We start from the raw sequence: 24,122 nt of genomic DNA on the forward strand, positions 1-24,122 counted from the left end.
GCCAGCAACCCTCAGCCAAGCCTGAGGCCTGAACATCCCCTTCCACTATAAGCAGCAAGGGGCCCCAAGCAGTTCACAGGACAAGCTGCACCATCTTTGCAATACATTTAGAATCAGGGGACAGGGGTGGGGCTCCAGTCAGCCTTGGTGTGGGTTTCACCTTCAGACACTCAACTCCTGGCTTCCCCCCTCCCCTTGCTGCTTCTTTGGAGATCTGCCTAAGCCAAATCTGCCTAGACAATCAGGGAAGCAGCAATTTTAGGTCAAAGCCTGTATTATTTACCATGACCTATGGAAAACTTAGTAGTGTGTTCTTTCAGAAAGTTTAGAGATGACACTGTTCATGTGCAGCTGGATGCTGGGCTCTGCATGGTGATAAGACCTACAATTCGTTTCTTCCTTTTAGATTTCCTATTTATTCAAATAGTAAAGAGCAGCTTCCCACTACTGTAAATACAGCTGGAGCCTGCCACCGCAGTGGAGTTTAAGGAGGGTATAACTGCATCCTTGTTCTGCAAAACAGGTGAAAACAGCCTGCTGTAGGATTAGGAGCCCAATCAAGGACAGCTCTAACTTCAGAGATGAGGGACAAGGATGGGGAAATTTCTTAACAGACAGCACAGAACATGTCTCAAAGACTAGCCACGACATGACACTGCTTCCACACTTGTGGAGGAGACTGACTGAAAAAACATGACAGTGCTTTGTGCAAGGAGGAAGTAATTTCCAAATCAAAAAAGGCTTTTTATTCTAAAACAAGAAGGAGCGTCCCAGCTTCCCCAGCTTTGCACATGTATCACATCTTCCTCAAAACTTTGCAAACTTTCTGGGAGGGCAGCAGAGCCTGTCTGCGTTACAAGGCCGCCCCCTGCTGCCGAGAGGGAAACGCAAGTCATCAGACTGGAACTGGGTCACTGGCTCCTCATGGGTCATAAAAGGACAAGTAGAACCACATTCAAAATCTTAAGTTGAGTCCGATCAAAGATCTGCAATTTGAGGCATAGATGTAGGTGGGGAGGTACTGGGCGGGGGGCAGACTATACATTCAATTTGAGAGCACAGGGATGAGAAGAAACCACTGCTCTTGCAGAGAGCTTAGTGCAACTCTCTGTCACACTATGAACAAGTTAGAAACACACATGTCCACAGCTCACAAAACTGGAGATACACATGGCCCTCAGGGTTTCATACAAAGTCCTGATTGAGCCCCAGAGACATTGAGCTTTACTAAGAGTGACATCTGCTACGCGGAACTAGCCAGACTTCAAAAGGAGCCTGGGGTTGGGAATGAAGCGCCTGCCATCTCATTTCCTCCTGCAGCCTCTTGCGTTGTTAATGGTTTCGTTTCTATGAACAGGCTCTGGCTGTCTGAATGACACCATCCTCCCCCTTTGATCTCTGGCTGCTCAGCAAAGGCAACGTGATGGGCCCCAACACACGTGCTGCTTCTGGGGGGAAGGAACATCACAAAGTCAAAAAAAATATCCTGGATACAGAAAAGAGATGGAGCCACGCACAAGGCTCCAGAGGGGTCCTGGAGCCAGTTTCCAAATCCATTTTCTGGTTCACTAGGAACAGCACTGCGTTTCTGCTCACCTGGGACATCATCCATCCCAGCCAGTGGCACATTTAAAATCATGGGTGCAGCTTTATGACAAGATGCTGCAGTCACATTAATCTATTAAAAGACTCCTCTGTCACAGTCCTGGGCAGCTTCAGCAAAAGTCTTGACTGGGGATAATGGCACTTGTCCAAGATCAGTGTCGTCACCCCCCACCCCCGGCTGTCCATTTCCAAGAGGTGCAAAGGCAGAGGAGTTTATAGCAACCCCCCGGCCAGGATGTTTCCAACTAAAACTCCATCTGTAAGGGCATGTTCCACATCTCTCTCCTCTATCTTCAGGAAAACCTGGAGAAGAGACAAAGTTCCTTACTAAGCACAACTGCCTTGCAAAGGTACCTAGCAGACATAGCCCAACCTACTCATCACACCAACCTCCACTAGCAAGGTTTCTTTCAAGTAGCTACATGCACATAGGAAGGAACTGCACCACCAGAGAGAACCAGTGCTGGCCAGCCAGCCTTCCACTGATGCTCTGACACCAGCCCATCCAGCCCAGCACCCCATAGCCACATTAAGCCTGGCTGCTGCTGAGAGCAAGGCTGGAAAGGCACGTCTTCCAGTAGGAGATGGCACATCCCCATGACAAAACTATGCAAGTGCAAGAGTCTAAAGGTCAGGGCAGTCTTTCACATGCCCCACCCTTCCCCCACTCATGATCCCCCCCAACCCCTTCCCAGGGCCTTTACCCTCTCACTTCTAATCTCCCCACCTCCCCTTCTGGGCTCTGTAAGTATCACAGCTATCAGCTCTGGGGGCAGGTCTGGTACCTTTGACAGCCTAGTTTCCTTGGCTTTCTTCAGACCTAGGATGCCCCTGGACTCCAAGGAAGCAACAAGAGAGATGCATTCAGACTGGTCAATAGCTGCTACCTGCTGCTTCCGGCAAACTTTGCTGTAGGCTTCATGGAGCTGGGATGGGAAACAGAGAGCATGTTACACAGGAGCTGAAGAGGACCAGGCAAGGTCTAGCAAAGCCTTCCCTGCCTTGGATGGCTTTCTGGGCTCACACATCATTCAGATCAGTAGCTAGGCCCAGGTCCCCTCCAGCACGGGTGAACTTCGCTGAAGGCAGCACAAGGCTGGCCCAACCCCAGATCCCCAGGGAGGACACAGCTGCTCCATTCCTATAGTGCCCTTGGCCAAGCCTAAACAGGGTTCCGTGCTATTCACACCCAGGGACTCAAACACCAAACTCACAGCTCAACTAGGTTAGAGACAAGCAGAGACCACCCAGTGCCTCAACTCACCTTCCCCAGCATGACCTCCTTGGCTTTGGACTGCTTGGCTAGCAGCAGCAGGGAGCAGACCAAGATCTTCTGCTGGAGGGGGAAGGAGTCGTTGGCTTCCCCACCTCTGGGGGCCATCCTGTCACCATATACATCTGAGATCACCTGAGAGATGTGCGGGAGCCCAACTCTCTTAGGAACTGGGGAGACCATGGAAGATGTCGGGGATTTGCCTGTAGGACAGACAGTGCTGGGGTCAGCTCAAACAGGCAAGCAAGGCAATTACATGGGCACAGCAAACAGAATAGTGCCAAACCTACTGTGCAACGGCTACCGATTAAAGGCAACCCTGACAAGACATGGCAGTTTACTAGGAAGCCACAGGCGAAAGCGTGATGAAAACATCCTTCCCTCCCCAAAAGGGATGGAAACCCAAGCCCCACACTGCCAGACTCACATGTGAGAACTAGGAAGTGAAACCGATCCAGCCAGCTTCACTGGCAGGGCAGCACTGGGCTGAACGCCAGCAGTATGAAACAGCAGACTTTCAAAGCCAGCCCCATTCAGATGGTCTGAGGCCACAGGAAAGATGGTTCATACTCACCAAGGGCTACTAAACCAGCTGAGGCCCCAAGGCACAAGAAGGTTTAGCTCCCACATTAAGAATGGAACATCCCACATGAGGCAAGGTCCAAAATCCTCAGAGGCACAGACTTAGGGACAGGGCCACGTTTACTCCCTCCTCTCGCACCCCACCATCATCCAGTTACAATCTGCACTTGGAAGCCCAACTGACTGGCTGGCGTCCTCAGCTGAACTCCTGCCTCCAACGCCTTCCCTTCATGCACTGGTATTTTGCACCTATGCCCAAGTACTTGCATCATATTTAAAAGGCAGCCCCAGAGACAAGAGCAGGTGTGACCTTCACATCCAGGGCATCCTGCTCCCAGAAAACTGAAGGGAAGCTTGCCGCATGCCAGCCATTTGTGCACATCCCCAGGGAGTTCCGTTCCAGTAAGGCACAAAATAGGCCACTGGTGAGGAAGGCTACAATTAAGGTCGAGGAGAGCGACAAAAGAGCTGAGAGCAGCGCTTCCTGATTCAGGCAGGCAACAGCTACTTACAGCCAGGCAGCGGTTTGAGGACAGTTTGGCTTCTCACGTCCACCTCCACAATCTCAATGGCTCGCCTACAACACAGAGAGTTAGACAAGTCATTTCAGAGCAAGGGGAAGGAAGCGAGAGTGCCCCCTGTCCCCAGTCCCCCCACCCCCAATCTGCAATGAAATGGAGCAGCTCAGACCAACCAAGCTTTGTTCATGTTGCAAGATCAAGTCCTCTTTGCAACCCATAAGAACCCAAAACCTACCCAGCCATCCCCACCTGCTATGCACACCTATCCAGGCAGCCCCTGGCTATAATGAATGGCTATCTCCACTTCAGGCTTTGCTCCAGCCAGGAGAGCATACTGATTACAGACACTGCCAAGTATTCACTTCACAACAGCGAGGCATCTGTCTACCTTCATGCAGGGATGCTTGTTGCTAGCTACAGCCTTGTCAAAGGCCCCATGGGATTGCTGCCCCCTGCACCCTTAGTGTATATTCAACTGCAGTCACTTGACATGCTAACCCCCTTCCTACTAGGAAGGCTGGGACAACGCCTCGGAGCTCTCTAGGGGCCACAGACTCACAACTATCTAATGACAAGGTCTGTGCTCAGAGAAAGGAGGCATAAAACAGTGTGAACGCAGACTCCGTGAGGTGCAAGCGGTACACATGGCCCATTAGAAGCAGCTCGTTTGCGTCTCTTTAAAACATAGCCCTAACGAGGCTAAGCGTTTTACTCCAGTTACTGTGGGAACAGCATGGGATCGAGGTTGGGAGGGGAGCAGCCTAGGAAAGAGCTTCACAGCAGGTAGGAGCTGGAACCAGGCAAAACTACTGTAGGATGGGGCCAGACATAGGGGAAGGGTGTTGCAGGGGAAGAGCTCCGTCTCTGAGAAACTGGGGAGCTGCCCCCTTTTCCCAACAGTACTCACAGCGTTCACCTCCTATCCAGGGTTTCCACCACCTTGAATTCCAGGCGACATGTAATAGCCAAAGCCCCTTTAAATCAAATGGGCATCCTCTCTGCCCCATCCCCACCTCACGAAGGGCCAGTGGGGAAGCCTCAAACAGCAAGCACCTTTTGGAGTAAACTCGCCTAGCCTTCCACCTCCCTGCAGAGTGGTCACCTAGCAAAGGGAGGATTCCTGACTGGGGATGGAATCACCCTTCCTGTAACAAAACTGAAAGAAGAAACAGGCCAAAAAGGAGGAGACTGGGGAGAATGAAACTCTGAAAGCAAGACTGTTCAGCTCCATAAAGAAGCCTGCTTGAGAGCTGCTAATGGGGCCTTTTTGCAATACAAATGTAATTAACCAATCTATAGTCACAGCGGGAGGGGCTGGCAGCAACCCATTTGTCTCACCCTCCATAGGTAATGGACTGCGAAAGTCTCAGACATTAGCATGGTCAGGAGGCAGGGCTCCTGTAGAGATGCAAGCACCCCCCCCTCCTTTTCCCTGGCAGGAAAGCAGGGGACATAATGGAGCCTTAAGTCTCATTCTCTTGAGCTACATATCCCCAGTTTTGGAGGCAGAAGGGCAAAGAAGGTCATTCACCTGCAGACATCCAGCGCTTTCCGGGCATCTCCAGAGACCGCAGAGACTTTACGCGCGCAGAACTGGATGGCAGCACTGTCCAATACCTGGGCACCAGGCACCTGCCAAGAAGACAGAGCATACAAGGGTTACAGGAGAGGTCTCTGCTGCACAAGCCACAGATGGTCTCAGATAACTGACTTCTTGATGTTCAGTGAGAAAATAACCCATCTGGCTGGGACATATGTGGACTGTCTCCTCCACGCTCCACAGCAGCTGGGAAGGCCTGTCGCCATTTGGCTTGGGAAGAGAGCATATCATTTACCTCACTGTAGCCAAGATCAGCTGCTCTGAAGATGAGGAATCAGGGAAAAGGAGTAATTTGCTCCTCTCAACATCCCAACTGCATGAGCCCTGTCCTCTGCCAGACTGTGGCATCTGGACACTAGGACCAGAAACCAAGGGCTTGGATTGAGATTGGAGTCTGTCACTAAGTGACCTTGTAGCAGAAAAAGCCACCCTGCTGCCCCATCTTGTCCATCAACTGAGAAGCAACAAGCTCAGAGATCGAGCCAAGCCATCCCTCTTGGAAACCAACACTGCAGAAGAGTCTTTGGTCTCCAGGTTACCAGGCCCAGCAGCCAGCTCACTGGGTTCCAGATCTCAATGGAGACTGGTTCAAAGGCTGAGGAAGCTGCAGGTGTCAGTAAGCTTCTTCTCCAGAAGGAGGAAAGACCACCTAGGCCCTGCATGCTCACCTGCTTCAGTCGCTCCTGCAGGATGGAGGTGATCTCATCCTTTGTGTAAGGGAGGAAGTTCAGCAGCTGGGGCTTGCACTTGGGCCGGGCCTGCAGCCTAGTCAGCATGCGGTCAGTGAGATCCAGGGCATTGGCCACTCCTGCAAAATCCAGTAAAGGAGCTGGTAATGGCAGCCTTAAGAAAGAAACCTGGGCTAGCAGGGCATGGGGATGACCCTCTAAAAGGTGGGTTGGGAGATTAAGAGCTTCTGATGATGCTTTATTTTTTAAAGCAGCCATCATCAGGCACTACAGCAGCAGGAATAGAATCTCTGCAGCCAAGAGCCAGCTTCATAGATGTTCTTCCTCCTCCAAGCAGAGAGGACTCCCAGGTAGCCCCTGCAGGAAGCTGGAAAGGCATCATCCCCTTAGGGCTCCTGCAAGCTCAGGATGGTTGAGGCAGGACGTGGCACTGGTGTCTCTCTCTAGGACACTTACCAATGAGGACAAGCCTGGAGTTGGCAAGCCAAGGCCATTCAAACACTGTGTAGAGCACGTCCTGCCTTTTGCTGTCCAGCTGGTCCAGCTCATCAAGCACCAGCAAGCTACGCAGAGGGAGGAGAAAAGCTCCAGTGAGCAGCAATGCTTTACACAGAAGCCCTAGAGACTGAGCTACCTCAGCTGAGCCTGGCAAGGCACAAGCCTGGTAGCAAAATATGAGCCAGGGAGAATGCTGCTGACCTATTCTCCCATCTAGTGGGGAAAAGATCAGCACTGACTTAATTTGTTAATTGGTTGCACTTGCCTGAGAACACTTCTACCATATGGGCTGCTTTTGCTCAGCCTCTAGACATAAAGAGCTGCCCTCGGCACAACAGGAAGATTTCCAGAGCATGTTCTCCAGTGCCCTGGGGCAGGTACTCACATCATAGGTGCCCCCTTTGCTGTCAGCTGCTTCTCCAGCTTCCTCGTGATTTCTTTCCCAGCCATCTTGGCTACTGCCTGCAGGCCCATCTGCTCCGCTATCGCTGGGAACACAGCCTGGGAGCTACTGAGGGACATGCAGTTGAGCACAATGGTTTTGCTCCCCGTGAGCTTGCCCTGCCAAAGAGACACAAAGCCATGCGTCACACATGGTATGACTCGGATCCCACCTTACCCATCCTCGTGATAGAGCAGACCAGCAGACCTATGCTTCATGAGTCTAGTTCACATTGAAGACCTGCTAGCAATGATCCCCCTCTCCCCTCTTCCAGAAATCCCTGCAGCATCATGGCAGATTCAAACTCCCCACAGCTGCATCCCAGTGCCCCTCTCCTCCTATTGTTTCTCACAGCCTCTTCCTCAGACTCCACTCTTCACTGAGCCACCAGCTCCATTTCCCCCATTCCACCAGGGCCGTCCCTAGGGGGGTGCGAACTGGGGTGACCACCCAGACCCATGCTTTGGGGGGCCCCACGGCAGCCAGTGCCATATAGGTCCCACCGTGGCCGTCATGCACTGCGAGCCGCTGGTGCTTCCAGTTCTGGCCACTCGCCACCCCCCCACACCCCTAGGGACAGCTCTGCATTCCGCCATTTACAAGGCATTTATTTACCTGAATCAAAGCCCCAAAAGACAGGGACCCCAGTAAAACTGACTTGCTCTGCACACAGACACACCTCATGTGCAAAAATCACTGCTACCTAGTCACTGGGGCCAAGTGTTTGAGCTGTAACAAACTGCAGAAGTAGCCTTGAGGTAGGGTCAAAGGAAAGTGAGGCTTCTTCACCATTTCCTCTCTTCCCTGTCTGCCCCCAACCACATTTGACACTTAACCTCCAACTTCCAAGAAATATTCTCTCCTGACATCAGATTGCCCAAGAGATTTCACAGCACTGAGATTTGGCTTGTCAAAGCGAGTGAGGAGCACTGGGCCTGCAATAGGCAGGTTTGTTCCAGGTTTAGCTACAGCAAAGACAAATGTGTCAGTAACAAAGCCTTTGAGTCCAACACCTGAAGCACAGGTGTGGCTGTACCTTGAAGTCTTGCAGGATTTTGCTCAGGCAAGCAGTTTTCCCAGTGCCAGGGGCACCAGAGATGTAGAGGCTGCCGGGTTTCTCCCTGCAGACGTGTTCTTTCAGGAACTGCTTGATGAAGTCTGTCTCTTTCTCTCTGGCATGGAGTCTATCGGGGACAGCCGTGTGCAGGACACGTTTCACCTGCTGGTAACAACTACCTAAAGACAGAGACCCACACGTAAGAGGAGGTGCAGGAGCTGCCCTGGGGCCTTCTCTCCACCTCAACTGCAGTAGCACCTACCTTCCTGTTTGAACAGATGTGTGCACACAACTTCCTTCTTTGGAGAGCATTCAGAGCTCCGTGGGGTCTCCTGCCCCTTGCGAATTGGGGACAGAACCAAATTGCTTCTCTTGTCAGGAGATCTTGCTGTCAGCTGCTCACCAAAGAACAAGCGCCGTCCTTTGTGGGAGACAGATGGGGGTCCATTTTCTTTCTTGCTCTGCTTCGTTGGGGAGCAGGGTGCCAACTGGATAATGTTGCACAGGTTGTCGTCGCCTGCATGGCAGAGAAGTACTGAGCTCAGTAGGCAGCTGCAGCGCAGAGCTAGAGGAACAGCTACAGGAAGACCTGCCAACTGGATACCTTGCCATAGGATGAGCTTACGTGGCAGGCTCTCGAGAACAGAAGAGGGTCGCACCTGACCTTTGCCACTGGAAATCCCTCCCCCTCCCCCAGAAGCACTTCTTGAAAATCCTCCCCCCGCCCCACTGCTTCCCTACCTGCTACCTGAACTGTTGCAGCAGAGACATGAGGAGGAGCTGCTGGAGGTTGGGGGGGGAGCAGAGTAGTTCCCTGGGTGGCTGCAGTAGCAACAGCTCTGCCCAGAAGTCGTATGCTGGCCAGGGCCAGGGCCCTCCCACACACACTGTCCTGGTGGGAGTGGACAAAGCTCAGCCCCATGCAGAGTACAGCAGGGGCAGCTCCAGGCTCAGCCAGATGCTATTAGTTGGTGGCCACCCGCCTATGGGCCACATGAAATTGCCTGGCAGGTTAGATGCAGCCTGTGGGCTGTAGTTTGCCCACCCCAGCTCTAGCTGCACTCAAACCCCCCATTCCATCCACTAAAACAGTGAGGCCAACCTGTCTGGCAGGCATGCCACAAGTTAACCCCACATCCTCCGTGAGTGCCCCTCTGATCCCCTTTCCCCATCCAATCTGCTGCTTTTTTCTGACCTACCTTCCCTACCCAATCTACTGCTCTGTTTTCTGCTTCCTTCCCTGTGCTCCCTGCCCTATATGCCGGTGTGCTGTCTTCTCCCAGATCTGGCATGTGCCCATTACTTGTGGCGCAAGTCCCACAAGCTGGCCACCCCTACACTAAAGCAATCCCACTAACCAGAGAAGAAAGGAAAGATCAGGAATGGTAAGTACTATTAAGGCCTAGAGCAACTTTGGCAGTTAGAGAAGCAGAGAAGGGAGTTCACCCCTCTCAGAGGCATTGGCTCAGGCTGTTTGCAGATTTGAGATACTGCTGCATGGGTTATACCAGTTCACATTTCATAGGCTGCTACCATCACCAAAAAAGCAGAATCAAGTATTTAGAGACAACTGCCATATTTACTTGAATCTAAGATGAGGTTTCTTTCCCCATTCAGCATGGGGGGAAAAACCCTTATCTTAGATTTGAGTATGGGCCAAGCAAGTAGCTGCTGCAGCTATGGATGGGGCCAGGGTAGCTCACACAGCAGGCAGAGGGTACAAGGTGTGGAAAGAGGAGCAGAGTGTGCAGGGGAAGGGACATGTGGAGTGAGCTGGTATTCAGGGAAAGGGCACTGGGGAAAGGGAGTGCAGAATAAGGAGGTGCATAGGTAAAGTGGGATGAAATTAAGAAGACTCTCCAATAACTAGATTCTCAACATAGAAAAATTAAAACAAATTTAGTGTTCTACATCAGGAACCTAATAACTAGGGGGGTGGGGGGCACATCTTAAATTCACAGTCATCTTGGATTTGGATAAATATAGTAGTATCCAGGGCTGCTTGGTTGAGATGGTTAAACACCTCAGGGATTCCCAACCTCAGCAGGCCTAGCAGCCAGCCACTAAACAAGGAATGCATTGCAAGCATAATCAGATTTTGCTCGAGCCCAAGACAACAGCATTTCTCTAAGGCAGAAACCAAACTGGAAGGCATCACAGGGGATGTGTTGCCTGCAGGCCATGAGTTAGGGACCCTAAGCAATACCCTCCCAATGAAATAAGCTATGTTTCTATGAAAAAAACCACTGCCAGCCCAATCACACTGGCACTAGAATTTGAGGTGTGGATGATCCCTGGGATGGCAACTTGTGAGGCACTCACCACACAGAAGACTAAGGCATGCGTTTAGCCATCACAGCCCCTGAACAAATGGGGGTGACCCTCACGCCCTCGACTACCAGGGTAAGGCTTGATCCTGTACACAACCATGGACTACAGAGTGGGGCTGGGAGCCTGGGATCCCCCTCACATCCAGCTCCTTCTCTGCCTTCATCCTAGAGGTCAGTGTCATGCAGCACACCCCTTTCAAAGGAAGTTCTGCCTCAGGGCTCCCAAGAAACCGTATTAGGTCTCCCTTTCCCCAAAGTCCCCCTGAAGCAGCCCTAGGCACAGCTTCACAAGGGGTAAGCTTCTGACTTTAAGAAGTTAGTTTTTCTTGATCCCTGGCGATCTGTAGGTTCTCCCTCCTCCCCTCCAGCTCCAAGAGCTCTTTCTTTTTGGTCAACTGTGGGAAGGGAATGTTTTCTCTTTCGGGGGGTAGTGTCAGAGGGCCAATGTCCCAAGTGGCACAGCAAACTGCTCAGCCCCAAACGGAAGCCTTTGTGGTGCCACTGCAGTGCCTGCTGGCCTTCCTCAGACTCTGCCCCGTCCTCTCCATATTTAGAGTCAGGAAGGAATTTTACCCTACGATCGGGCGGGGGGCGGGGGGCGGCAGGCGTTGCCTCTCTCTGTATCGGGGAGCATGGCCCTCTACCTGACTTCTCTTGAGCATATACTGACAGACAACATTTCACAGAAGCAGGACATTGGCTGCCGTGGTTCCCCTGCTTTGCCTGCAGCAGGTTTGGGTGCCAGATCTGTGTTGCGTTAGGGTTGGCAGTAGGTTTATGTCACGTTGTACAGAATGGTTTGGATAGGACTGATCCTGCCTCAGGCAGGGTGTGGAATTAGGTGACCTCTGGAGGTTGTTTCCAGCTGTACTTCTCTAAGACTCCCTGGGACTGCTCCTTTCCTGTCTGCCTCAGAGCCCCATGCTCTTCCCTGGGGCCCAAGCAACAAAACCTGATGGCATATGCAGGGATGGCCCCGGCCCTATTAAACAGCACCATGTCATGGGGCACCCAGCAGGGGGCTGAGCCAGGGTCTCAAAGTCAGAGCAGGCCCCTCAGGAAGCAAGAGATGCAACATAGCTTCTCAGGAGCCCAGAGATAGGACTTCCCCCCAAGCAGGACACAGCACTGCCTGAGGGCAGACCAGGTGCTGGGCATCTCTGTAGCCTCCAGCCAGGCCCAGGCAGGGCAGAAAGGACCCGGGGCCCAGGAGAGCAGGGCTGGAGGAAACCCCCAAGGCTATCCCCACCACTGCCGGGTGCCCATCCTGCCTGCTCTGGAGCACTCCCTGCCCCCAGGCCCGGGGGTCACATCACCCCGCACGGGGGCTCGATCCTGACACGTGGGCCCGATGCGGGTGCTCACCGAGGCGCTTGCGAGGGCTGAGGGGCAGCGCTGGGGCTGGGCCCAGAGTGGCTCCGCTGGGCTCCGGGGCTCGGCAGCTCCCCAGCCCCTTGCTGGGCGTCCGGGCAAGCTTCTTCTTGGGGAAGCCGATGGCGGTCTGAACCTGGGCCCTGGTGCTGGGCATGGCGCTCGCTCCTTACCTGCGAGAGGACGGGAAGGTGAGTGGGGCCGGGACCCCGGTCAGCAGTGCCCGTGCCCGTGCCCCCAGCCCCGCTCCGCTCCGCTCCTGCCCACCCTCGGGTCCGGATCCGGCTTCTCAGCCCTGATCACGCTTAGCCTCCGAGTTCCCGCCACCGCCACCAAACCGGCCCCGCCCCAGTCGCCGCGGCCGCCAATGGCGTTACTCCGCGCCAACAAGGCCACGCCATCTCTGCCAGGGCCCCAGCAGCCAATCAGAGGCGCGTTCCACGCCCCCCCTCGCTGAAGACCGCAGGACGCCAGGCTTGGGCAAGGGCCGCCGGATGGCGGCCGCGATGCATGCCGGGAGGCGTAGGCCTGACAGTTGTTTCCTGAAGCGTAATGTGCCTACGGCGATGCATGCTGGGAGTTAGAGTCCTGGTCTCAGGGCATGCTGGGAGTTGTAGTGGCAACCTACTGTCCACCCTTAGGAAAGGCAGTGCAGGGACCCCCTACTGGGGGTTGAGTGGGCCCCTGCCCAGGAGTGCTGGCTGGCCCTGCAGTCACCAAGGGTAGTGGGGAGGAGGGAAGCACAGAGGGCTGCAAGGGGAGGGAGCAGGGGCACAGCATCCAGCTCAATGTTGCCAGGTCTTAAATATGAAATTATCATACTGGAAGTTCAAAATTATCGTATTTGCTAAAACAAAACTATCATACACTGAAAAAAAGTATGCAAATAAGTCTTCTTATTGTTTACTTTATATTGCTCACTATACTTTGCCGCTGAGTGACTGGATCATCAAAGCTGAAGCATTTATTTTGAGACAAGCACTCATAAGGAAGTGCTGACGGCAAACCCAAAAGTCAGTTAAGACTTCCTGAGAGTCACTTGGGTTTTGCATATGTTGCATCAATTAACTGCCTTAAAAATTATTGTACATTTTAAACAATTTTACTATTATTGATTGTACATAACATCATACACGGGTTGAAATTATTGTACAAATACGATCATTATTCTACACCTGACAGCGCTGATCCAGCTCCTGCCAGCTGTGGTGCTTGCTGCAGCCTAAGCCCTACTGTGCCCAGCTTGGAGGCCTCCAGTCACCTTTAGCTGCCATCCAAGATGTCAGTCAAGAGCGAATTAGAGGGACCAGTTCACCTGACTCCCTGACTGCCCAAATTTTGGAGCTGTAGGGAGCCACTGCAAGGCCACCCAGGGCAAAGCCAAGGTGCCAGGAATGGGCACCAGCTACAGTAGCCCCTGCAAAGCCTTCCCCAGGCCTGGCTGCCAGAGCCACACACCACCTGTGCCCAGTCTAGGTGGGGATGCAAGCGAGAGAAGACATGTCCAGGCACGAGGGTGAATTCTCTCCCTTTCCATGGCTTTCATTGCTATGTGATTCACGCAGGAGCATGACTTCCTGAACCAGGACAGGTGTGGGTGAGGTGCATCCCAGAGAAATGTTAGTCATAGCTCTAGAGTGCCGTGTCAGGAAGTGATTCCTGAATTACCTCTGTGACCAAGCGAGGCCTTAACAGGTACTACAAGGAGCTAATTTTAGGACTCTGAGTTGCCAAAACCTTGGGGCTTCCTCCCAGCCAGCCCCATTAGACACCTCAATACCAAGCCAAGCAGCACTGACCACTCCCCATACTACAAAATGAGGAAAATATTGCAGAGGGCAGGACAGGAAAGGGGCTGGAGTGAAAAAGAGCTGCTGCAATTATATCTTCAGGTAATCATTTAACAGGCCAGACTCTAGAACAGTAGTTTTCAACCTTTTTTCATTCATAGAGGTTTACAAAATTTCAAATGGCAGCGTAGACCCCTTTGAATTGTAAGCATAGGTATTGACATATTTTTGATTGATCATAGTCATCTTTCATGGACCCCTCAGACAGTCTATGGATCCCCACGGGTCTGCAGACCACAGGTTGAAAACCACTGCTTTAGTAGTTACCTTGCAGTAACCTACAGTAGTTGTACCCATGCTAGGCCGTAGCTGTCGCATGCTGAGAGTTAGATGGATCCATGGCTTACCCCTACTAATCATAACCTAAGTCAATAGTCTTAAGGCCAAAATAGAGCTCACCTCTATGCCTGAAGTACCAAAGCTGACACAGCCACCATCTAGATTAAGGCTACAGAGAGAGGCACAGTGACTAGTGCTGTGAACTAGGCTTTTTCAGTAAATAAGCATGCAAAGATCTTCCCTTTTAAAAAACAAGGTCCCCCCCATACTCAAGGCTGTTGGAAGGGTGGTGGCAGGAGGGGCTGGTGTACCTTATATTCAGAAGCTTTCTTTAATTGTACCTCAACAAACCAGAACATTGTAGCAAAGGTAAATATTGACAGATGCCCTCAGATTAGGGAAATTTGAAACCTTCAGCAATTCCTGTTCTTCCCCCACAAATGCAAAGGAAAAATGAAGAACTGATAAAGGAGCCATTAAATCACCCCCCCTCTAAATGACCCAGGGCCAAGATCAGAGTCCTAGCCTGCCCCGTACCACATGAACACCTAATGCAGCAGTCATTGCCCAGAAGGGTGTACAATCTGGAAGGGAAGCAGATGCAGGAACTTCCTTATGGTCACAGAGCAGGCATGGAAGCCAATTCTCTTCCCACAAACTTGGGCAGCCTTTTTCCATTACACTTGAGAACCAGAGCCAACTACACACACAAGTAGCTGTACCTGGAGAAGCTGCCTCTTCCTGAAGCAGGAGAAAAGAAGAAACAAGTAGATTTTTAAGATGTGAAGGCAGCCTAGGCAACTGGAAAAGCTATTTAATGGCGGGTAGGATTCAGCTGGAGTTCTGTAAAACACTTACCTTCCTTGCACAGGTGAGGCCCAGGAAACCCGATTAGCCCTTCCTCAAAGGCCTAGTTATTTGAAAATGGAGAGACATGTAAACCCCAGGAACTGAGTGGTAGTTTAGAATCCTTCGCCCCAGCATAGAACCAAGTCCAGGGTGGAGTGGGGGGACAGGAGACACTTCTCATCTAGCACTTGGCTAGTGCAGAGCAGTTCAATAGCATGTGGTTTCAGGTTTCCCCAGCAATGCAAAGTGCATCCCTCCCCTGCCCCTGCCCAGCATATGAGTAATATTTCAGAACAGGGAAATAAGATGCTTTCCAGTTAGCCTAGAACCATTATAGCTTTTATTGAACCCCTTTCTCTAGGCTCTGCCACCACAAGTCCAAGAGCTGCAGGTAATTCAGACAAAAACCTTCAAGATACCAGAGGCTAACCTAGCTGGCTGGCTAGATTGCTGCTCATCAGTCCCAAAAAGGCAGCAGTAGCACCTGATGGCAAGTCCTTCCTAAATAGGACCAGAAGCATGGTGCATGCAGATTTTCTGCACCATATCCCGAAGAGACTCGGTCTCACAAGCCTTTGATGCCCCTCTGTTTGTAGGGAGCTTTATTGAAAACTGCTAGGCTGCAGCAAGTCTTACACCTTCTACCTGAAGGCAGAGCAGGGTGGCACCACAGACCGTTTCAGAGGGGCATAAAGCTTTCATAAGCAACAGCTTGTTTCGTTAGAAGCTAGGAATGGATTTGCAGAAAGCAGGGATTCTAACTTCCAAAACGACATGGGAACAAGGCATCCATTTCTGAGGGGGGGAAAATCAAGGCATACCATGTTGGGGCCCCCATTTCTGAATATCTAGTAACATGAATGTGTGTCAGAGTTGAGATGGTGTCACAGTGACCATAGTCTTTCTGGATTTTAGGAAGGCCTTTGACACTGTCTCTCACCCCATTCTCGTCTAAAAAAAATCAGGAGATTGTGGTGTTGATGCCTACACAGTCAGATGGGTCGCCAATTGGCTGGAGAGCTGCACCCAGAGGGTGGTGGTGGATGCGTCATTTTTGACCTGGAGGGATGTGGGCAGCGGGGTCCCCCAGAGCTCGGTCCTCGGGCCCGCACTGTTCAACACCTTCATCAGCGACTTGGACGAGGGGGTGAAAAGCACCTTGTTCAAATTTGCGGATGACACGAAGATGTGCGGAGAAGTGTGCACGCTAGAAGGGCCCAGGGATAGGCTGTAATTGGATCTGGACAGGTTTCAGGGGTGGGCAAATGAGAATAAGATGGGATTCAATACTGACAAGTGCAGGGTACTGCACCTAGGGAGAAAGAACCAGCAGCAGACCTACAAGCTAGGGAACTCCCCTCTCGTCAGCACAGAGGCAGAAAAGGATCTTGGAGTCATTATAGACTTCAAGATGAACATGGGTCGAGAGTGTGGGGACGCAGTCAGGAAGGCCAACCGTACTCTGTCATGCATCCACAGATGCATGACGAGTAGGTCCAAGGAGGTGATCCTTCCCCTTTATATGACATTGGTTAGACCACAGTTGGAGTGCTGTATTCAGTTCTGGGCACTGCACTTCAGGAGGGATGTGGACAACATGGAGAGGGTCCAGAGAGGGACCACTCATGATCAGGGGGCAGCAGGGAAGGCCCTACAAGGAGAGGCTACGAGACCTGAACCTGTTCAGCCTCCACAAGAGAAGGCTGAGAGGGGATCTGGTGGCTGCCTATAAACTGGCCAAGGGAGACCAGCAGGCAATGGGAGAGACCTTGTTCCCCCGAGCACTACTGGGAGTAACAAGGAATAATGGCCATAAGTTGATGGAGAGCAGAGTCAGGCTAGACATCAGGAGGCACTACTTCACTGTCAGGGCAGCTAGGATCTGGAACCAACTTCCAAGGGAAGTGGTGCTGGCTCCTACCCTGGGCGTCTTCAAAAGGAGGCTAGATAGATAGACACTTAGCCGGGGTCATTTGACCCCAGCATTCTTTCCTGCCCATGGCAGGGGGTCGGACTTGATGATCTGCTCAGGTCCCTTTCGACATTACCAACTACGAAACTGCAGTCAATTTTGAGAAGCCCTAAGGACTAGCAATTGCCACAGAAGTCAAGGGCAGGGTGTTGGGCTTCTGCATGGCCATACGCGTTTGGAATTGGAGGCCACTGCTGCCATGGTCCAGCTGGGACCTTCCGCTGGATCTTCCATTTCTGTCCCACAGAAAGCAGCAAGACTGGTGGAGCAGTCGCATCATACCGGATGCAAGATCAAACACTCAGAGAGCAAAAAGAGTAAATAGAGACAGATACGTTATTACCCTCTTTTTAGAACTAAGGCAGCGATTCTCAGCCAGGTTCTGAGAGACTCTTAAGGGTACCACACAGTTAGGTGTGGAAACATCTACATGATGCACAGGATAGACTGAGAGATATCAAATAGGAATCCAGAGGCAAAAAACCACTCTGACCTGTTGGGTTGGGGTCTTTCTGAGTTCTCTGCAACGTAAGAATTGCTTTTTGTTTCTTGACCATGGAAAAATAACAAAAGCTAAAAGCTGGCATTTTCTAAGGAGTGCCTCAAGTATAAAAAGGTTGAGAATCACTGCACATGGGAAACTGAAGAGCTCTCACTTCCGCATAAATCAGCAAGTTTTGGAATTGCTGATCTACCAGGCCACAATAATGTGTGAAGGGGAAATCCTGGACAAAGATAAGATTTACAAATCTTGCCCTTAGTTCATCTCTCTAAACCAACACAGAGTCCAAAGCATGACGACAAAGAATTGGGATTATTATTTTTAATAGTGAGGTTTAAAGAACTGCATTGGAGGTGAAACGGGAAGAAGCATACAAAAGAATTAGATCAGAGTTCAAACTACAGTACGAGTCCCTTCAAGGGAGAAGTTAAAAAAAAATAATCATACAATAAATTATAAAAATCCAGCTAACATGCAGACTCCACACACACACACACACACACACACACACAGGTCAGGTCTAGGGCATTTATACAACAGCATGTCAAACACTTCAGCTCTTCCATGCTGTGAATTTGCTGCAGTGGAAGGAAGACTCAGGCAACTGGAATCCTTCAGCCTGGTGGCACTGCAGATGGTCAAGAGGAAGTGGACTTTAAAATAGGACCAAACAAGCAGAAGAAAATAGTGAGGGGACTATGCACACCGATTTCCTTCTGTCAAAGCAGTACAAGGAGGGAAATTGCCTTTGACATGGTAAGGCACAATGAGGGCGAGTGGAAATGGAGAAAACCTCTCTTGTTCAACAATCATTCTTGATCAGAGACCTCAATTGGTCTTTCAAAGATCCATCTCGCTTTTGCCTCCCTGAAGCCCAGATGCATGCCTGTTTGGTGCTGTCCCAGCAGCCATGCAAGACAATAGGAATTTGGGCAGCAGAATGGCAGAATCTTAGTTCTTGGCTGGTCCCAAAGTCTGGATTTCAAACTGATTGCAGCAGGGCCTTGTTAGGTGATGCAGCTCCTCGGTGGACAAGAGCACCTCTGATTGCTGCAGCATCTATGTATGCAAAGACCCTGGTCTGAAGAACCACCATTTCAAGCAATCAAGAAAAAATAAACCCTGCATTACATTTTGCAAAGTTTGTAACAGATTATTTTCTCTCTCACCATTCCTTGGAGAAAGATTATGGTTCAAGGTTGCTTAGGCTCCTTTCCAGGGCCCAGCTGGCCAAGGTATCACACTGGCATGTAGTGGTACATTCTACCTTCTGTCCCTTCCCCACCACTGGCACCCAGTCACCAAGGTGATTTAATACCTCCTTTAAGAGCTCCCAGCATGGTACCGTTAGCAGCATCCTTTAACAAATCACAGTTTGGTAGAGCAGAATGCTCCGCATTGCTATAAAGCTGGCTCAGCCTGCATTCCCCAGTGATGGATAAGCTGCCATGACAACACTAACAGTTGGGGTTTTGTCAACAGCAGCATGATAAAGGACATGCTAACAGGTTTCAGGTGAGCAGTAAGTACCACAATGCACATACAATGAGATTATAAACACCTAACATCAAAGTGCTTTGGCCCAGAATTTGCTACTTGAACAGACGTGCACCTTTATTTTTATTTAAATGTGATATCAAGTTTACTGTTTTGCTTTTTAAATTTTGCCCTCTGAAAAGAATCCCCTCTTCACTTCCAAAAAAAATCAACAAGTTGAGGAAGCCAACATTACAGGGGAAAAAAATATATTGTATATATATTTCTTCCTTTTAAAAATGTATTTAAACAAAAATGCACAGTGCATTTAACTTCTCTTCCCAACCAGCTAAGCTGGGCAGATTTTTTTTTTCCTCCAGAAAAAAAAACAAAACACAACAACAAAAGTTTCCTTTAACTGGGCAGTGTTCCTCAACATGAGTGCTGCCTAGTTCTAACTTAAAAAGGATACATTTCCATCATCATAGAAAAAAAGCGGTTTAAAGGTGAGTATTTTAGTATACTTGCAACAAGCCCACCTTCCTCCTATATTACAAGCTTTTTACAACATAGAAAATAGATTGGTAACTATGATTAATGTAACCCGCGCCCCATTAGAGTAAATATACATAATAAGCAGTCTGGTACCAACAGTTTGACAGAAGTAGTGTATAAGGCAAAACGTCAGCTAGGTATTGTATTATTAGAAACCATTCTGCAGCCTATAAACAGTCAATCAGTTTGGCCAAGCAAGGCCTCATGAGAATTACAGTGAAGATGTCTGCTTATCACTACTCACTGTGGCATGACAAGCAGCTCACCCACACCGCACTCCTCCTCACAGATCCATATATCTAGCCCAACTCCTTTTGTTTCTTAATGCTACCACCAAGATAACCTCCCCAATTAGTGTGATGCCTTTGGTAGGTTGCCCTTACAGCTGAGATGGCCTAAGAGGACACAGAGGGCTCTGCCACCTGCTGTGTCACAGGCTCTCTTTCCAGAGCCACCCCACTGCACTCGCACAGGAACCTGTCAGTATGATTATGCTGACCACTCCTGACATGGCGTGTTCCCTTTGCTGCAGGCTGCTGGCTGTCTCTGAACAAGGAGGTGAGCCAGAGACATCTGCAGCTGTTAACTGTACCAGATCCAAAGAGAAAGATGGACTGGTTTTGTCAAATTAACCATGGCGGGAGAGGGGGCAATCTGGCAACAACATGTGTGTTGTAATCAGACACTGCCTGAGGAACGATGGTGCAGCCCCAGCTAACAGGTCTCAGACAAGAGCAAACACCCAGATTATGCACTGTGCTGCAGCTGCCAGCTCTGAGCTTCTTCATTTCAAGGCTGTGTTCAGCACCTTTCTACAATGGCTTCCTTCGCTTTCTGACAGTCAAAGATTTGCTTTGATGGCCATTGCCCAGTGGCTCCATGGTCTTTTCTGACAGTTTTAATATCAGCCTACACTCCTTTCAATGTATTACATGCAGAAAGCAGCCATTTGTCGGCTTTGAGTAACCAGTTCAGTTTAAACTCCCACCCACCCCAGCTTCTCTTAGCATTAGCTTAACTGGTTAGTATGTAGTGTTCACATCCAATAGTGTTCTTAATATCAAAAACTCTTAGAAGACGTACTCCTTTTCTTTGACCACCTCTACACCCGACTTCCCTCTTCAAAAAGGATCAAATGTTCCTCCCCCAGCCCTGGCAGGAGCAAATGGGTCACTGCTTGTACCGAGCTGGTTTCTGGTCCCAAAACTGCCATGCTGGCTGGCTTACCCTGCTCCGCATTAATTGCTTTGTGAACCAGGGGGAAAAAAAAAAAAGTCTCATTGCATGAATCTTCAGAGCGGAGCAAAAAGCTTCTTTCCAGCATGACACATGGATCTGCAGCTACAAAGTGGAGGATGCAACTCACCCAGATACCACTGCAAAACTGTTTTGTCCAGGTATGAAATGCATAGATGGAGGTGAGAAGGTGGGTTCATCTGAGTGTGTTTTTTTCTTTGCGCTGCTGGGAAAAACAGAGACACTAGGAGCTTCTCATGCAGGTTCCTAAGAGGCAGGGAGGGTGGGGAAATCCATTCAAGGAAAGAAAGAAGGTCCATTTCTCTGCCAAGGAACAACCAGACTCTGCAGCTGGACTTCACCTGGGGATGGGAGGCAGAGGCGGGGCCCCACGGGTAGCTGCAAGACAATAAAAGTTGGCTTAATATGAATCAGGTCCAGGGAACTTGTGGCAAAACTGGTGGTGGGGCCAGCTGGAGCCGAATGGCTGGGAAAATGCTAAACTAGGGTCAGCCGAGTTACCCGACTCAGAGGTCTCCTTGCTGGCTGCCAGGACTCTTTCAAAGGGGGTTGAAGAATTATTTACTTGGAGGTGGACAGGCCTGCTTCCTGGCACAGTTGTTGGCTTCTTTCATCTTGGGAATCAGCCCACTTAGCATATTTTTACTGTTCCCAAAATGCATTAATGTCTGGAGCCTGTGATTTGTTTCCTGTGACTACGGAACCAGCCATTGTAAAGAGGTGAAAGCTACAGTGGTTATGTTTCCAAAGCTACATTAAACATTTTTTTTTTTTTTTAAACCAATAAAAATCAACATCCCAGTCTCCTTGGGAGCCAGGCAAGGGTATGTTAGCTGCTCCAGAACACCAGCTTCCTCTGGGCTGGAGCAGGAGACCAGCAAATGTGCTTCTTCAACCTATGTTAACACGACATCCAAGTGCCTCACAACCCTTCAGGCAATTAGCTCATGAGCAGCTGATCTGCCCAGCACCTTTCTGTTCAGGTCAAGTTCAGTAGTCTTTGGCTCTTAATGTTGGGGGGCACTTCATGCTTTGACCAGATGCACAATTCCAGGCCCTGAGGTGCAGTTACTAAAGCCAATTTGTGCCAGCTCTGGCACCATGGAGGGGCATAAAATAGGTAGGAGTAAACCCCTGAGGATTCTGCTCTGTACAAGTGATTACCCCCTCAGCTGACCCAGCACTGGTCTACTGGTGCTACCATCCCAGCTCCCAGCATGGGTGAGGGTCAGGAGGGCAGTGCACTGCCTTCTGGGGGCTCTAACTTAGATTTTATAGACATTAGGGCTGGAAGGGACCTTGGGAGATCATCAAGTCCAGCGCCCTGCCCCAGGGACAGGAAGTCAGCTGGGGTCATAGGATCCCAGCAAGAAAAACATCCAGGTTTCTCTTGAAGGCGTTCAAAGTAGGCATTTGAACCACCTCCGGCAGCAGGCCATTCCAGACCTTGGGGGCTTGGACAGTAAAGAAGTTCTTCCTTATGTCCAGCCTGAAACAGTCTTGCAGGAGTTTATAACCATTCAACCTTGTCATCCCTTGGGGTGCTCTGGTGAACAAACATTCCCCCAGGTCCTGGTGAACACCCTTTATAAACTTATAGGTGGCCACCAGATCACCCCTGAGCCTGCGCTTTTCCAGGCTGAAAAGTCCCAGGGCTCTCAGCCTCTCATCATAAGGTCTGTTTTCCTGACCTCTGATAGTGCGCGTGGCTCTCCTCTGGACTCTCTCAAGCTTCTCCACATCCTTTTTGAATTGTGGAGCCCAAAACTGGACGCAGTACTCCAGCTGCGGCCTCACCAAGGCCGAGTACAATGGGAGAATGACATCCTGGGATTTGCTTGGGAAGCATCTATGGATGCAAGCCAGCGTTTTGCTCGCTTTACTGGCTGCAGCATCACATTGCAGGCTCACGTTCATCTTGTGGTCAATCCTGACCCCCAAGTCCCTCTTGTCTGTAGTGCTAGTCAACGTAGCACTGCCGAGCCTATAGACATGCTGCAGGTTTTTCCTCCCAAGGTGGAGAACCTTGCATTTTTCAGTGTTAAACACCATCAAGTTCTCATCTGCCCATTTACTGAGCCTGTCAAGGTCAGCCTGGATTACCCCCCTGTCCTCAGATGTGGGTGCTTTACCCCAAAGTTTGGTATCATCGGCAAACTTGGACAGTCCGTTTCTGACTCCAATGTCCACATCATTAATGAAGAGGTTGAACAAACTAGGTCCAAGGACAAAGCCTTGAGGGACCCCAGTGGTCACAGGGCACAATGACGATCGACTTCCGTCAACCACCACCCTCTGGGTCTGACCACGGAGCCAATTCCCCAGCCAGCGGATCGTGGTGGACCCAAGGCCACAGTTGGCCAGTTTTGCCAAAGGGTGATCATGGGATACCAAATCGAAGGCTTTTTTTAAAGTTGAGATATATGACATCAATCTCTTCCCCCTTGTCCAGGTGATAGATCATCTGGTTGTAAAAGGAAATGAGATTGGTCAGGCATGACCTACCCGCAAGAAACCCGTACTGGCTGTCCCTCAGGGTGTTGCCATCAGCCAGTCTGTTAAGAATGGCCTCCTTGATGGACTGGGCCTGCAGAGGCTCCCCATGCAACTACATCAGACAAGAAATGCAAAGCTCACAAAGAGCCACCTACATCCACCTGCCCCCAGGTGAAGGAACAGAAGAGGCAACTGTCTGGTTCTGGGGGTTCTACAGGACTAAGTTAGGTCGATGGCCATCTCACTAGTCAATACCAGCTTTGCAAGAGCTTTACAGCATGGCTGGGAGGCCAGCCTGGCTGAGAACAGGAGAGCTGTACTGAGTCCAGTATCTCTCAAGTGTATTTTACATCCAAAGGACAATATTGCCATGAACTATAAGCCCCACCCCATGGAATGCATCTGACTTTAGCTATCAGGTATGAATGGGGTGTGAGGGGAGGCTAGAAAGGAAAGCAAGTCTGAAAGAAAATTGAGAGCAAAGAAAGGTGAGAGACCAAGCTACCAAATGTGGCATAGGTGGCTCCATGATCACCGATCAGACACGTGGGGTTGCTTTAACTCCCTTCCAAGTTTTCAAAAGCCTGGGCCATCGAGTGGGCTGGGGCTCCTCCACAGGACCTGCAGGGGCCAATGGGGTTTGCAAAAGTGGCTGTGCAACTTACCTCTGTTACTTTTGCTGGGATAAATTCTCTGAAAATGTTTATATTCTTCTGGAGCAGGAAAGTCTTCAACTGGATGAAAGGAATATTTAGATTCAAAGTCATCTGCAAAGACAGGGAAAAAGAAGAGTGAACTCCAGGTTGTTGTGGGAAGATGAAACAAATAGATAGAGTGCAGTCCTCTGGAGGTCTCAGACAAGCTCCATCAGTTGTGGCCAAGACTGCAGAAGTGCTTTGCTCCCACCACAAAAAAAAT

At 50.4% G+C, this 24,122-nt stretch overlaps 2 protein-coding genes across 5 annotated transcripts in view; both read right to left on the reverse strand.

Annotated features, from left to right (window-relative positions):
• Window positions 1–723: 723 nt before the first annotated feature.
• On the reverse strand, window positions 724–17,642 carry CDC6 (cell division cycle 6). Its single transcript, XM_059726966.1, has 12 exons — window positions 12,236–17,642; window positions 11,963–12,141; window positions 8,526–8,784; window positions 8,247–8,442; window positions 7,154–7,329; window positions 6,727–6,833; window positions 6,250–6,389; window positions 5,513–5,613; window positions 3,973–4,037; window positions 2,870–3,081; window positions 2,391–2,531; window positions 724–1,908 (listed from the first exon to the last, which is right to left on the reverse strand). Exons 2-12 carry the CDS (start codon window positions 12,123–12,125, stop codon window positions 1,819–1,821), a joined length of 1,650 nt encoding a protein of 549 aa, XP_059582949.1. The 5' UTR covers window positions 12,126–12,141; window positions 12,236–17,642; the 3' UTR covers window positions 724–1,818.
• An 84-nt stretch (window positions 17,643–17,726) lies between these two features.
• WIPF2 (WAS/WASL interacting protein family member 2) overlaps window positions 17,727–24,122 on the reverse strand; it is a 29,040-nt gene continuing 22,644 nt past the window's right edge. For all 4 annotated transcript variants that reach the window (XM_006270783.4, XM_019476932.2, XM_014604737.3 and 1 more), the window contains 2 exons: window positions 23,870–23,971; window positions 17,727–21,086 (listed from right to left, as the gene is read on the reverse strand). In XM_006270783.4, coding sequence (XP_006270845.1) covers window positions 21,046–21,086; window positions 23,870–23,971 — 143 coding nt within the window. In that variant the 3' untranslated portion in view covers window positions 17,727–21,045. The remainder of the gene's footprint in view (window positions 21,087–23,869; window positions 23,972–24,122) is intronic.

Source organism: Alligator mississippiensis, chromosome 4 (assembly GCF_030867095.1).
Source record: "Alligator mississippiensis isolate rAllMis1 chromosome 4, rAllMis1, whole genome shotgun sequence".
Lineage (NCBI taxonomy): Eukaryota > Metazoa > Chordata > Crocodylia > Alligatoridae > Alligator > Alligator mississippiensis.